This window comes from Tympanuchus pallidicinctus, unplaced genomic scaffold, assembly GCF_026119805.1.
Source record: "Tympanuchus pallidicinctus isolate F22 unplaced genomic scaffold, pur_lepc_1.0 scaffold15, whole genome shotgun sequence".
Taxonomy (NCBI): domain Eukaryota; kingdom Metazoa; phylum Chordata; class Aves; order Galliformes; family Phasianidae; genus Tympanuchus; species Tympanuchus pallidicinctus.
Window position 1 is genome coordinate 36430041 of NW_026294669.1, and position 15042 is coordinate 36445082.

A 15042-nucleotide genomic window follows, 5' to 3' on the forward strand; every position below is an offset into this window, starting at 1 on the left:
AGCTGAGTGGTGTGGTTGATCCAATAGAAGGAAGGGATGCCATTCAGAGGGACCTCAACAGGATTTAAAGGTGGGCCTGCATGAATCTAATTGAGGTTCTACATAGCACAGTGCAAGGTTCGGCACTTGGGCTGGAGGAATCCCAGGCATCCATACAGACTGGGAGGAGCGATCCTTGAGAGCAGCCCTGAACAGAAGGACCTGGGGGTCCATGAGCCAGCAGTGTACTCTTGCAGCTTGGAATGCAAATAGTATCCTGGACTCCACCAGAGGACGGGGAGGCAGAGGGACAGGGAGGTGATTGTCCCTCTCGACTCAGCCCTCGTGAGGCCACATCTGCAGCACTGCATCCAGGTCTGGGGCCTCAACACAAGAAAGACAGGGAGCTGTTGGAGAGGGTCCAGAGGAGGGCCACAAGGATGATCAGAGGGCTGCAGCACCTCTCCTACAAAGACAGGCTGAGGGAGCTGGGCTTCTTCAGCCTGCAGAAGAAAAGGCCGTGGGCAAACCTCATTGTGGCCTTCCAGTATTTCAAGGGAGTTTAAAAACACGAGGGAAATCAACTTTACACACAGGTAGGTAGTGACAGGACCAGGCGGAATGGCTTTATGCTAAAGGAGGGGAGATTTGGATTAGATGTTAGGGGGAAGTTTGTTACTGAGAGAGTGGTGGGGTGCTGGAACAGCTGCCCAGCGAGGCTGTGGGTGCCCCGTCCATCCCTGGAGGCGTTCAAGGCCAGGTTGGATGGGCAGCCTGGGCTGGTATTAGACCTGGAGGTTGGTGGCCCTTGCATGCAGCACGGGGGTTGGAGTTTGAGCTCCCTTTCAATCCAAGCCGTTCTATGATTTTATGATATTCTTGAATTTGCCTTTAAGCATGAATCTAGCAGATTGTTTACCTGAAGATTACTTTTCTACCAGAAACTTGGAGGAGATGTTTTTTATTCAAGGTCACAGCTAAAAAGCTTCTACCTTGAGAACAGAAGGAGAAAGGCAAGGGGACAGCATAACAAAAGATCAGAGGGACAGTGAGTTGTTGGAACAGTAATATTAGCCAAGATTAAAACAAATAATAAAAATAATAATTAAAAAAAAAGGCTTTCATGCCTGGTTGGCAAATCAGAAGAAGAAGCAGCAAAGGACTGTTCCACAGTAATTCATATTTAATGAAAGGGAACACAGACTGCCTTCAAATGACTGGCAGGTCTGTCAGAACCTCTGAGGGCTGTGTTTTATCTCCCCTTTAGCTTAAACTAGCTTTGAAATGATTACAAGTGTCTGGAAATACAGCAGAGTTCAAGTATAAAGGCAAGGTAACCACTGAAAATAAATCTACAGTTACAAACATAGCACAGATGAGTACAGTGTAATATTATTTATTTCACATTCAGCAATCACTCATAAATCACTCATAGTCCATATCCTGAAAATATGTTTTTAACACTCTAGTAGTAATTACGGCTTCACAGGTAGAAGTTACCTGCCGTTGAAAGCAGGTATTGCTTTCAATCCAGCATTGGGATAACTCACAATGAGGTCCCTGCTATTAGGATAAGATGGTTTGTTTGGAAGGGGCCTACAAAGATCATCAAATTCAACTACCTGATTGATGGTTACTTTGGGATAACCAAAGCATATCATCAAGGGTATTATCCAAATGCTGTCTGAACACTGCCATACATGGGGCATCAACTTTGAGAGGAAGCCTGCTCCATTCAGTTAATCTTCCAGAGTGGAGTTTACCTGTTCAACTCACAGATGGACAATTTGTCTGGAAGGGTGCTGTGAGGAATGTGGTAAGGAATCCACCAAATTCCCTTGAAGACTTTTCCTTCATGAACCCATCTTTCTCATTCTGAGATACAACCCACACACTGGAATATAAAGTGATTCTAAAAAGGAACACTTTAACAACCAAAAGTCACTTAAAATACAACAGAAAAACATCACTGAATGCTGGCTACACGGAAAAATATCTAGGAGAAGAAAGCACAGCATCTGCCCCCTAGTAGCAAAGCACGCTCCAGGATGCCAGAAGACCAGGTTACACTGAAAACCCTGCTCTCATTATGATGTAATTTCTTGATCTTTTTACTCCCTAGCCCCCTGCACATCTCCAGTTAATTTTTGCAAGGTTATCTGCTGTCATTCATCATTCTGAAGCTTTGCACAGCAGCATGCCACTTTGCTTACAGATACAGTTTAAGCACTTCCTCACAACTTTATCTGAATTTGGAGTGGCAGAGATTGACTAAGTCAGACTGCTGTCAAGGTTTATTATTACTCAACACTTGCATACAAAAATAGAATATTTAGTTGGATCAGTGAAAGATAACACGTTATAATCAGTATTTCTCCATAACTATCTTTACGCCTTCTAAGTGAAATCTAACATCACTAGTCATAACTGTAGGCTTAAACTCAAAACACACAACATAACCTTCATAAATGTAACTCCTAAGTACTAACACATTCTATTTAATTCTACAGCTAATTGAAAACATGCTTTGCAGCCATTTCCCTATTCTTCTATCTATCAAGCTCTTGGTAGAGTTACTTAACACAGTATAATGATCAGGTTCCCCACATACTCAGCCACACACTGCATAAGATACTTAACCCAATCAATTTTATTTAGCATTGAAAGAGTTAAAGAGTTTTCCTATGGCTAGTTTTTAACATGTCATTGGTGAATGATATAGCATGACAAATTAAACTTACAGACCTCAGGCCTTATGAAGACATGTCTCTATTTAAGTCTATTAATTTAACTAGCTTCAGCTACCTGTAAACTTGAACCTGGTCATTACCTCTTTCTGATTTCTATCAAGTATCACTTAATCCAAAAATCACAAAAAAATCATTGCCTGTATTAAAGAGTAACTTGGAGAACCTTCAGCTTTTCACAGAGCAGTCACTTCCCTCCTCTCAGTATAAACCATTTCTTCCCAGTACTCTTTGCTGTTTCCAAAACCAACCCACCACTTTTTCCTTCTTTAAAAGCAATACATCAACATGAAGCCCTACCTCAAGATCTCTAATCATTACACATTTCATAAGCTTACAATGAACAAAACACCTCAAACGTCTTTCCAATTGCTCTTTTTCCTACTTTCCTCTCACTCACTAGGAGTTCTGTTTCATACATTCCCTCAGTGATCTCACCGTCCAACCTACCTTTTGTTAAAAACCTTACAAATCAACAGAATTGTACCATCAGCAAAAGCTCTGTTAGAAAGCAAGTAGCAGTAGGTACTGATGCAGTGCATGGGAAACGTGAAGTTTTTTGAAATTCAAGTACAGATATAGAAAGAATATCATAAAATTAACTGATCATCAACAGTGTGTCCTTCACAGACCAAGAAAGAAAAGAAGACAGCACATGTAACTGGAGAAGAAATTATGAGCAAATCAAAAATTGAGGAAGACGTGAATTACTGGTTCTGGGGTGGTCAAATCACAGAGTAAAACCTCTGCTAATCTAAAACACTGCTATCTTTCAGATGGCAAAAATGTAATGGATAATGGGAAAGTTCAATTTCACTACAAATACCATTGATTAAAGAATATTACTAAAAAAAACCTAAAACACCGTGATAAAATTGTTAATGATAAAAAATTACTCCAGGCTCAAAGCCACTGACACTCCTACACACCATCTGAGCCATTCTGCAGCTATGCCAATTAACACAATTCTGAGGTAGAACTGGGTTAATAGAACATATGTCAGGAAACTAAACAGGAATTGTAAGCCAACTTTTTGCCTAAGTACTGTTCTTTGCACTGAGAAGCAAAGCTTAACCACACTGTTTTCAGCACATGAAACCCAGATTTCTGCTGTCTTAATGCAAAGCAAGGCAAAAGCAGTACAAATCAGGTAATCAGATATCTTAGAAACCATGGTATCAGGCAAGATGTGATCAGCTAATTTCAAACCTCTCCACAAGATGGCTAGGGAAAACTCATCTAAACAAGGAAAAAAAATTAAGCAGCAGAAAATCTCAGGGAACAGAGAAGCAACATTCCTTATGCTGCCCTACATTTTAAGATTTAGGTTACATCATTGCATTTTTAGTTGAGAAAAACCCTAAAGCCTAATACTCTTTGACAGAAAAACCAGGAGACAGCTGGATTCTAATGCAATCTAAGTGCGACATGCTTTCTTAAAATTATCCTCCAGGATTACATAAAGTCACCTCAGTGAGACACTTCTGAATGCCTTCAGTTTGAAAAAGATGATTCAATCGTAACTACCCCGAAGAAGTGCCATTAGCACATTTTTCTGCTCCTTTTTTTTTCCTACAAAGCAATTTGAACAAGTTAATTCTGCAGTCTCATACAGTGCTTAAGCTAAGTGAGTTCTTGAATAAGCAGGTTACCTAGACAGAATATTACAAATCACCTTCAGAAATCATATGGTATCACAGCAGGCTTCTGGAGCAGACATCTGAATGGAACTGTTCCAACACCCATACATAAATCTCAGCTCTGCCTCTAAGGGTCACTGTAAGACATACAGTCAGAATATTCATGCAAAAAGGAGGAACAGTGGTGGTTTATCCTGCACTCTAGCTTTAAAAGTTACTTCAAAAAATGTCTGGAAGTGTTACACTTTCCTAAGTTATATGCAAGAGCTCAGAGCTAGAATAATTTGTGCAAACACATTTAAGGGTTGAGAGTAAAAAAAAAACAAAAAAAAAAACAACAGAAAGGTGAGGAACACTTTCCTAAGACACTCCAGATCATATCAGAACTGTCCAGTGCCAACTATCCACCACAGAGATTTCTCTAAAACACACCCCAGCATTCAGCTGAAATGCACTGTGACCTGCAGACAAAGAAACTAACTACTAGAAACTAGTAGAAACTAACTACTAGACTACTAACTACTAGTAGTTCTACTAACTACTAGTAGAAACTAACTACTAGAAACTAACTACTACAAAGAAACTAGCTACTAGAATTAGCACATCAACCTAAAGAAAGTGTTTCTTGTATTCATCCCATTTTCTCTTCTGAAGACAGGCCAGTGTCTAACAGACTCCATAGAAAACATCTTTTAAGTCAGACCACAGAATCTCCTCCATAGCAGCAATATTCAAGAGTCTTCAAGGGGCATAAAAAGGTCCTCAACAGCACATTTGCACACACAGGGAGAAACAGAAAGCTTCCTTTTCAATGCCTAATGTAGTAAAGATTTCCTCAAAGTTCAAACTGTGTGAAAAAGCCTCCAGGAGTAAACAGCACAGCAAGACTGGAGGCTTTTGTGGATTTATTTATTTTTTAAAATAAAGATCAGATGGCTAGAGGCTGCCCCCTGCTAACTTGAGGAAATCAACAACATAACAAAACTAGGAAATTTACATAAAGACTACTAGAGAACATAAAAGCCCTGAGCAGTTAGTGGACTCCAGTTTGCCTAAGCACAAAAAGGGAATTACACTTTTGTCTCTGCTGTTACGAAGAATCACATGGACCACCACTTCAGGATGGTAAGAGCAAGAGAAACTACTAGCTAGTTCAACAACTGGTACAAAAGTGGTCAGGGATGCCAATTTCTTCTTGTGATCACTAACTACTGTAAAGTAGAACTAAACCATGACCCAAGTCACGGGATTATTGCCTCTGTTCTCTCTTCTGAGAACATAACATTCTAAGCACTTACTATTCTATCATGTTCCTACAGCATTTCATTGTCAGTTCCACCTAACCTTGATTCTCTCTTTATTTTCTGTCATAGCAGAATAGCAATCATATGAAAGAGCAGGAGTGATGATTAATGAGTCGCTTTTTTTTAATGGAACTGGCCAACCTGCATTCAGGAATAACTTTACTCGTTACAAAATTTATGTTAATGTTTTAAATGCAGTACTCATACTAAAGGAAATAACTTAAAAAACAAAAGTTACCATTGTATATAAAGTAATTAAAAATATTTTACATTTCTTTCTTGTTCCACAAAAATAGCCATGTTTCACTACCAGTTAGATGCTATGCCAATCAAACAAATATTACTAGACTCATCTACTCTATCTAAAGAACAGTTTTCAAAGATTTAACTTGAGGAACTCTTACCTTGAATGAGCGGTATGTACCGTGCTAACAGCTTTGCCCTTTTCTTTTCATACCCCTTCTGAGTGATATCTCCTAAAGAAACAAAGAAATAAATTAATATTGTGTGGAACGGCATTTATATAATCACTCTAATTTTTGTAATAGGTGTAAATTAACTCATTAGCTTTGAATAAATGAGATTAGCAATCCAGATCCCCATGTTAGAGAAACAATTCACAGCCATATACATACCCACTCAATGCTATCTGCCCATAAATGAATACAAGCATCATAAATCTTACAAGCTCATACACAGCTGCGTAACAGAGAACGAGTTACCTGCAGCACCTGCAGTAAACCTGATTCTGGAGGAATCTTCCGTGATGCAGCAAGCAGCCCAAGAGATTTACAGAGTAATATAAGCCACCAAAGACAATTAAGCTGACTCTGTGTGCTTCTGCTGCATCAGAAATTCTTGCTTCACTAAGGTCTGGGCAAGCGGGCTCTGGCATCTCTGGGGAAGGCCTCTGGAAATCCTAGGTTACTTCCCACTCTGCTTTTAAATTCTAGGAGGCATTAAACCACTACTATCATCTGCTTTCATTCACTGTTTTAGTGTGGCATTGAGCCATCCACCCATATTGTGGGTTGCACAGTTAGAGCACGACACTGTATGGCCTAGAACAAAAGGAAGATTTCTACATAAACCTCAAATAAGTTTGAGGCCAGAATCTGGTGCTCCTGTAATTCCACTGACAGAACAAAAAGCCTTCATGTAAAACCAGCAGCAAGTTTAACAAGATCTTTTCCTTTCCAAGCTAACGAGCTTCACCCATTTCTAGATTTCAGCACAGACACCAAAAACAAGCTTAAAACCACTTCCATCTCTCAAAATTCACAATTTCCACAAGGGCATGCAGAACTGAGAATTCCTTCACTTTTTGGATATCATACAAAAAAAGGTCTTGCTGTGCATTTCAAACATTCCTCAGGTGTGTCTTAAAACACAAGTTTTTTGGTTTTAAATACTGCTCCCAGCAATATGTGCTCTAACACATTTCCTCAGCATCCACCCTCCTCCTGCACCGGCTCACACTGAGAGCAGAAACAAAGTCGCTCCATTCCAGTCTCAGCAATTAAATGAACACCTATCATTTAATACAATCATCTGTGCAGAAAACAGTCAATGACAGAATGAAGTTATTGCTCCAAAAAAGAACAAAGGTAAATCCCAGAATGCTTTCATCTCTGCAGATATTTCAAACTACAACCAAACAAAATGCATCTGCTTTTTGCTTCTGCACTCAGAAACCTGCATTAAAGTTTCATATCCAACTTTGTACACAGAACAGAAATGCTTTTTTGCTAGAAAAGATTTTAACAGAAGAAACACATAGAAACGTAACTGTGCATTTGATATTATGTCTCACTGTACAATTACATAAAAACATGACACACAAACTAAACAAAACCACAAATGCACAGATATGACCAGGTACAGCTGATTAAAATGCCACTGTAAGCTCTTTGGATAAATCATTTCTACAGTTAAATAAAGAGGATACCAAAGAAAGATCCTCATTTTCCACGTTGGTTGGAAAAAAAGGTCAAGCAACACAAGCAGGAAGAACAGTCCATTTAAAACAGCAGTAATTCGGACAACTACAGCAACCTCAGCAAATTCTCTAAGTGACAAATGCTGCACATGATACAAATCTGCTGTACCATAACTTCAGTGAGGACAGCAATTTTCACCACTCCATAAAATTCAATCCTTAAATCAAACTCCCGCAGATCAACTACCTTGCCAGGAATCATCCAGCTGAAGAGGCATGTTGTAGAAGCAGCAGCTCAAAAGACAGAGTTGAAAATTAAGTTGCATTTAATTTAGAATGAAAAACTTCTGCAAATTCGTTGATGTTACTGGGTAAAAAGGATGTTGAATCTAAGCACTTTCCTTGAATCAGGTTAGGAACAGTCTAAAACCAAAAGCATCTCACAGACTTTTGCAGCCCTGACCAGCAAGTCAGAGAAGCGTACCAAGGATTTCTTTGTTCCTCTCCGGGTGAATCATCCTGGACAATTGCTCCCACCCCCACCTCCACAGTGGGATTTAATCCAGCGTTCTGGTTTCTTTGTAATCCCACGTCCCTTCCAGAAATAGACCCTGAGCCACATCTGGTACACCAGGGCCACAGCTGCTGCCATTTAGCCACACTTTCTCCCTAGTTATCAAATGACACAAAAGCAATCTGAGGTTTCTCTGCCTCAGCAAAGCAGCTGAGAACTGTGCAAAGCTAGACACCAGTTTGAATGGGATGGATGGGTTTGGATGAGCTGACAGTTCTCTGCTTGGAAAACCTAACACACTTGAAAACATGATAGAAAATGAATCCAGACAAAGGTGGCAGCTTTGGGGACTGACTGACATGCACTGGTGTGTGGGTGGGGGTGGGAAAACCGCTTCAGAGGACCTACATTCTACCTTTTAGACACGCTTAGCAAATATTTGTGAAATGAAGCAACTTAGTGTTTTATCTTACATCACTTGGAGAATTATAAAGGGAATGTCACACTGCTGCATGATTTTGACTTACTTCACAGTACAACAAACACACAAAAAAACAAAGAGAGAAATAATTATTCTGACCTCTGTGATCTCTGTCCACTGCAAAAGCAAGAAAAATCAAGGTATTTCTAAGAACTCTGAAGAGAATCAAACATGGAAAAAGCTGGTAACACAGTGTCACAGCTGGGAAGCCAAAGTTGATACGAAGGCTGCTGACAATAGAACCACAAATGGATGATTCATCTTCTGTGCTAATACCTGTAGTTTCAGAGCTTTACTATCTGAGCACCAAAACAGCAGAGACCATCAGCTTCTATGCCATATGACATACATGCATTGCATGCTTAGGCATTCCTGATACAGTCTCAGAGAAAGAGGACCAGAATTTGTTCCCAGCATCAACAAGGAGAAAGTTTCCTTCAGAGACTTACTATTTGAAGGCTTGGCCTGGATGCAGGCAAGTAACCTCTAACAATCAACGCAGCAAACCTGTAACAATTTTGACCAAACTATCTCAATAAAAATCCCTATTATAAGATCTTGAAAACAAGATTTTCTCAAACACAGCTCTGACAACTGCAATAAGCAGAGACTGGAAAAAAAAATCCACCCTCCTAGGATAGCAACATTTCTTGCCTTTTCTGCAAAATGCATTTACAGTAGATCAGCAGATTTCAGAAAGCCCTTGTTGATGGATATTAACATATGAAAGAAGGAGAGAGGATGACAGCTGGATTATGGTAAAGCTGTTTGTTCACCAAGGGCAACACTTTGTGCAGTAGCCATCTGTGATTCCTGAAACCTGGACAAAATGGAAGTTTACCATTGGATTTTTTTTTTTCCTAGTAGCTTATTTAATAATCAACAACATATTGATAAACAATCAAGACTTCTCACAGCCATCTGCAAACAAGTAGTCTATTAAGTAAGCGTCACATTTTTAGCAACTCTGTTTTTCCAGTTTCCTTATTAACCTTCTATTCTTCTCCTAAAACTGTATAGCAAACCATATTTCCATCACTTGTAAACTTTGCATAAAAAAATGATTCCTGAGACTCACTTTGAGACTCACTTTGTTTGTTGAGCTGTAAGTAAATCTTTTCCTAATTGTTTGCTCAGCCATAAAATTCAAATATTGCAATCACTGCTACAAAGAATCATTTCCAACACATCAAGTAATTTGAAGTGCTTCTGGTACACAGTTGCCAGTGAAAAGTCACAATTTTTTCTCCTGTATGCAACATACCATCATTCCAAAACTCACATCACTTCATTTACAGCACTAGCTAAGCTTATATTCACGTTTTCTTTGAAAAGCACTGAAAAGTTTAGACATAGAAAAATCAGATGAAGCTTTATAATAATACATCTTCAGATCTAAAAATCTGCAAAATATTCTAACATCAGTCCTTTCTCCTGAACCATTCTTTTCTGAAGAAAAGGCTGCAGACTGATGCTTTGAATTAGTTTGCATAGGATGAGCTCAGCGGTATGGAAAATCTTGATTACAATCTCTCATATCAGACAAGTCCACCAAAAATGTAAATAACTGACATCTGATCCTTCAATGTGGTGATTCTGACTAACCTGTAAGATCTTATTTTAAACACTGTGAAAGCACCAAGAACTTTACTGAAAATGCATAATGCACAATTGTAGTGGCAATGCTAAGTCACAGCCTGGACCAGTGATGGAGCACCTGGTGGGAAGGCAGGGCCAACCCAGGGGAGCTCAGCTGCATGCAATGCAGCAGAGTGACTGGAAGGGCTGGAGCCAGGGTCCAGCCCCTGCCAGACCTCATTTAAGGGTTGGCAGTGAAGGCGAGGGCTTCTCATCCGGAGATCCCTGCGTACCTGAGGACCTTACAGGGCTTCTGAAGATAAGCAGTTTCTTTCTCTTCTTTCTGTGCCTACTGCTATCATGTCTAAGGAGGTCCACACTTACTGTAGCCTAGGATCTTGCTTCTCTGCCATCTTGTTATGCTTTCTATTGTGTTACTATAATTAATACCCAATTTGCAGTAAGAACTTAATCCTTCTCATTAAACTTACTGTAGAGTAGTCTGCACGTAAAGGCAGTAGCATAGCACAGCTACTTAAATCATGATTTAAGTCTTTGAATACAAATTGTCTCTCTGAAATGTTGAGTTCTAGAAGCTAAGGAAGATCTTGACTAGTCAAGTGCATGCACCCATACAAAAAAGTTACATAACTCTAGGTGCATGTTACTAACAGGAGATCAAGCTTTGCACTCTGTGTACAAGTACACAGTACAACGACCTAATTTACAATACCACTATTATCAAGCGTGCTTCATCTCTGCCTACAGTTTGGAGATTTACTATTGACAAAGCATTAGAAAATTCCATCCTGACACGTTCATATACCATCACTTCAATACCAAAACTTAAAAGCAGTGTCCAGAGATTTTACTTAAAGTTCATAGATTAGGAAAAAAAGAAAAGGTGAATTAAATACACTTCAGTCATCGTTGCTGTATTCTGTAAGTGTTCCAGCTTATCCTGCTCAGCACAAATCCGCACTCGCAAGAAATACAAGTACATGAAAAAGAACAGGAGAGCTGCTCTCCATAGAATATTGAGCAGGCTGGCTTTAAGTCATTACCTACTTCCGCTGCCAAGAAAGGGCATTTCACAGGGAAGAAAAATGTTGAATAACTGGGTAACAAAAATTACCTAGCAAGATACCAGGCTCAGTGAGCCTGTGTAATTAATTGTTCTTATATGGCTCTAGTAAATCCTTAAGCTCTCTCCTCCAGGATAAAGGAAAAACACAAACTCTGCCACTTTCCTTCCATCCCATTAGCGCTCCACAAAATTCAGAAACAAATCAACAGATGTCAGCTACAAATATGCCTCTGTAGGCATACCAGCCTGATACTGACTCCAGCCCTTATAATTATTAAAAATCTAGTCCTGTTTTCGAAAAGCTGAGATGCTTCCCTTCAGTGAAACGTGCTCTCTTCCACTACTGCACCAGAGGAAGAAATAAGTTTCAGAAACACTGTCATTAAGTTCCGAATATAATGCATTTTCAAAAATTGCAACCCCTACAACATTACAAAGCATTTTCAAGTATGAAAATGCTCTCTGAATCACTCAGTTGGTGTGTTCTGTTACGTCGGCTCAAATCTTTACCCAGAGCTCATAAACACAATTTCTGAAACCAGATCCAGCTTTCCTCTCACATCATGACACAAATCCTGAGTGGCAGTCTCCTTCAACAAGCTGAGAGGCTGTATGCATCAGGGAAAGTGGTGAAGATCAGCTGGCACATCAGATTGCGCTGTTTGCTTTCCACAAAATTCTGAAAAACAAGCTGAAAAAACAAATTAGGATTGGTCAGGCAGACCAACAAAAGGTGCTTTAAAACCTGAGCTAGAAGTATTTTTCTAATACAGGTGAAAATTGCTCTCTGCACGTTGCACAGATTAAATGTTTAGACATCTTGTTTGCAACTTCCAAGATGCACCAGGGACCCCGTCCAAAAGTAGAATAATTATATCTGGCGTGTAGCAGCCAGATAGGGAACTGAAGGGAATTAGGACAGCAATAATTGTCTGAAGTAAGTGATCCTAACCTAAAGCACGACGTAGCAGGGAGTAGCAAGGGATACAGTTTGCTGCAAGGTTGAAGTACACTTCTCTTCACCCATTCCCTTGACACTAAGTATTTCTACTGCCGTAAGGTCCAGGAGCAGCCTCCAACCAAAATACAGAAATAAACTCAGAGAGATGGGAGGACATGAAGAAAAACGTTTTCTGTGGCACTTTCTGCAAGAAAATATCTATTCCCTTCCAATACCACTGTTAGAATATTACTGACTAGATCAGACTTTTTCAGTTAAGACAACAAAACACAAAACGATTCACATTTAACTTGGTAATAAATGCCTTAATTCTGAAGTCATCCCTTGCACTGGGGAATTCTGTGTAAAAGTAAAACCAGACACACAAACTGTATAATGCTGTCTGAAGCTGTAACGTTGCTGTATATAACTGCCTTTCTCTTCTAAGACAACACTTCTATCTCTTTCACATCCTCCATAACTCATTACATAATTTACAGTGATCAATAAGCAAGAAGAAGCCATATCAGAATATTAAAATTCTACATCTTGTACGGAGCTTTACTTTTACAGAATACTTTTTGGACATCAGTGACACTGATTCTTCCTCCTCTCTGCAAATACTCAAGGAGTTGCCCCTCCAGCTGTGTAACTTTTACAAACAGCTTAGCATTTCTTATTTACTAGTTGCAAACAGTTTCCTATTCATACTTTGGTATGCCCCAACAGATCACTACAAAAATGGACAAGACTAAAGATTGAAGCAGTTCCTGCTCCAGAAATCCATGATTATGGGAAGATCCAATGCACAAATCAGACCATTAGCATCTTTTACAGTCACCGGAAATGATGCCCCCAGGGATTACGCTTTAAAATGGGTCCCTGCAATGGCTGCACTTACACTCACTTCTACTTGCAGCACTGCTCACCAAGTGGGCAGCTCAAGTGAGGAATCTAAGAATGGCCAACAAAGGTGAAGCACTTTCCTGAACCATGATAGGCAAAGGACAAGACCATGGTGTGCAAAGGCTGTGATCACTCCTACACATGGTCTACCTGTCACACTTACTACAGAAACATATTCCACAATATGCGCATTCAAATTCAGTAATTGAAAGTTCTAAGAAACATTTCAAAGCAACAACTGCTAAAACACAAGTAGTGGAATGGATCAGTAAGATCAACTCACTGTCAGACAGAAACCCCACATCCCCAGTTCTTGCAGCTCAGAATGATATCCAGGCTCCACCAGAGGACGGGGAGGCAGAGGGACAGGGAGGTGATTGTCCCTCTCGACTCAGCCCTCGTGAGGCCACATCTGCAGCACTGCATCCAGGTCTGGGGCCTCAACACAAGAAAGACAGGGAGCTGTTGGAGAGGGTCCAGAGGAGGGCCACAAGGATGATCAGAGGGCTGCAGCACCTCTCCTACAAAGACAGGCTGAGGGAGCTGGGCTTCTTCAGCCTGCAGAAGAAAAGGCCGTGGGCAAACCTCATTGTGGCCTTCCAGTATTTCAAGGGAGTTTAAAAACACGAGGGAAATCAACTTTACACACAGGTAGGTAGTGACAGGACCAGGCGGAATGGCTTTATGCTAAAGGAGGGGAGATTTGGATTAGATGTTAGGGGGAAGTTTGTTACTGAGAGAGTGGTGGGGTGCTGGAACAGCTGCCCAGCGAGGCTGTGGGTGCCCCGTCCATCCCTGGAGGCGTTCAAGGCCAGGTTGGATGGGGCCTGGTCTAGTACCTGATCTGGAGGTTGGTGGCCCTGCATGTGGCAGTGGGGTGGAACCTAATGATCCTTGAGGTCCCTTCCAACCCAAGCCATTCTATAATTCCTTTTCCATGGGGCAGCTCGTCTCACTTCAATTTACAGGAGAGAGAGGAGGTTCTTTGATATCTGTATACCCAGCGTGAGATTAAGAAACAATGGTTCAAATGTTGGTCCGACCAGTTTATTACAAATCTTAATCAGGGAGATGGGGAAGGGGAGGATAGATACTATTATGAATTAAGGTAATGGGGAAGGGAATGAAGGTGATAGAAAAGATAGGAAAGAAGAAGCAACGAGTCTTTGTAGGAAGCAAGAGGGAGATAGTCACCACCATGGATCCAGTGTGGTTCATAGTTCAGTCATTGATCTTCATTAGTGGTGGGCTGTCGGACACTGCTGTTCTGTTGATGACGATGATGACCACAGTGATGATGGCAACTTTTCAATGGTAGTACCAACTTCTTTATAAGTCCAAAGTGGTTGAGTCAGTTCTCCTTGCAATGGCAGCTTCTGGCTTTGGGATTTCAGCAGAAACTTCTTTGTTCTCATCTTCTGGGCCTTGCCAGCAGATCAGAGGGAGCAGGGATGTCCATCTGCATCCTGTTTTTCACAGGCCACAATGGTACCATTCCCCAATTTTCCCATACCAAGCTGGAGCTATTTAGTCACAAGCTAGATCTTCCGCCAGCAAACACTCCTCTTTTTCAGAGGCAAGCAGCTTTGGAGGAAGGTGCTTTCAAATGTCCACAAAGTGATGTTGATTGTCACAGGGTAGCACCCATCACTTGCCTCTTCAATAAATCAATCAGAGTCTTATCAAAAGAAATACCTCAGGAAGCAAGCTTTGAGCCAAAAAACAAAGAAGGATTCTCACAGCTCTCCAGCCTCTTATCCTCCAGTCTGAATCTAAAGATACTCTACATAGGCAGACCTTGAAATTGCACTGGGTTTCAATTGTAAATTCGACAGTCATGCTCAAACAACTACATTTTTATGAATACATCTCACTCTGACTTCAAATACTGTAGTAGCAGAAAACATGTTTTGGTATGTTGTGAAAC

General features: G+C 40.5%; 1 protein-coding gene across 3 annotated transcripts in view; it reads right to left on the reverse strand.

Moving 5' to 3' along the window:
* Nucleotides 1-15042, reverse strand: part of DIP2A (disco interacting protein 2 homolog A) — a 102606-nt gene that overhangs the window by 71744 nt on the left and 15820 nt on the right. For all 3 annotated transcript variants that reach the window (XR_008204546.1, XM_052674528.1, XM_052674527.1), the window contains exon 2: nucleotides 6075-6146. Coding sequence is in view for 2 of the 3 variants with exons in the window: in XM_052674528.1 (XP_052530488.1) it covers nucleotides 6075-6146 (72 nt within the window). In the remaining variant the exon portion in view is untranslated. The remainder of the gene's footprint in view (nucleotides 1-6074; nucleotides 6147-15042) is intronic.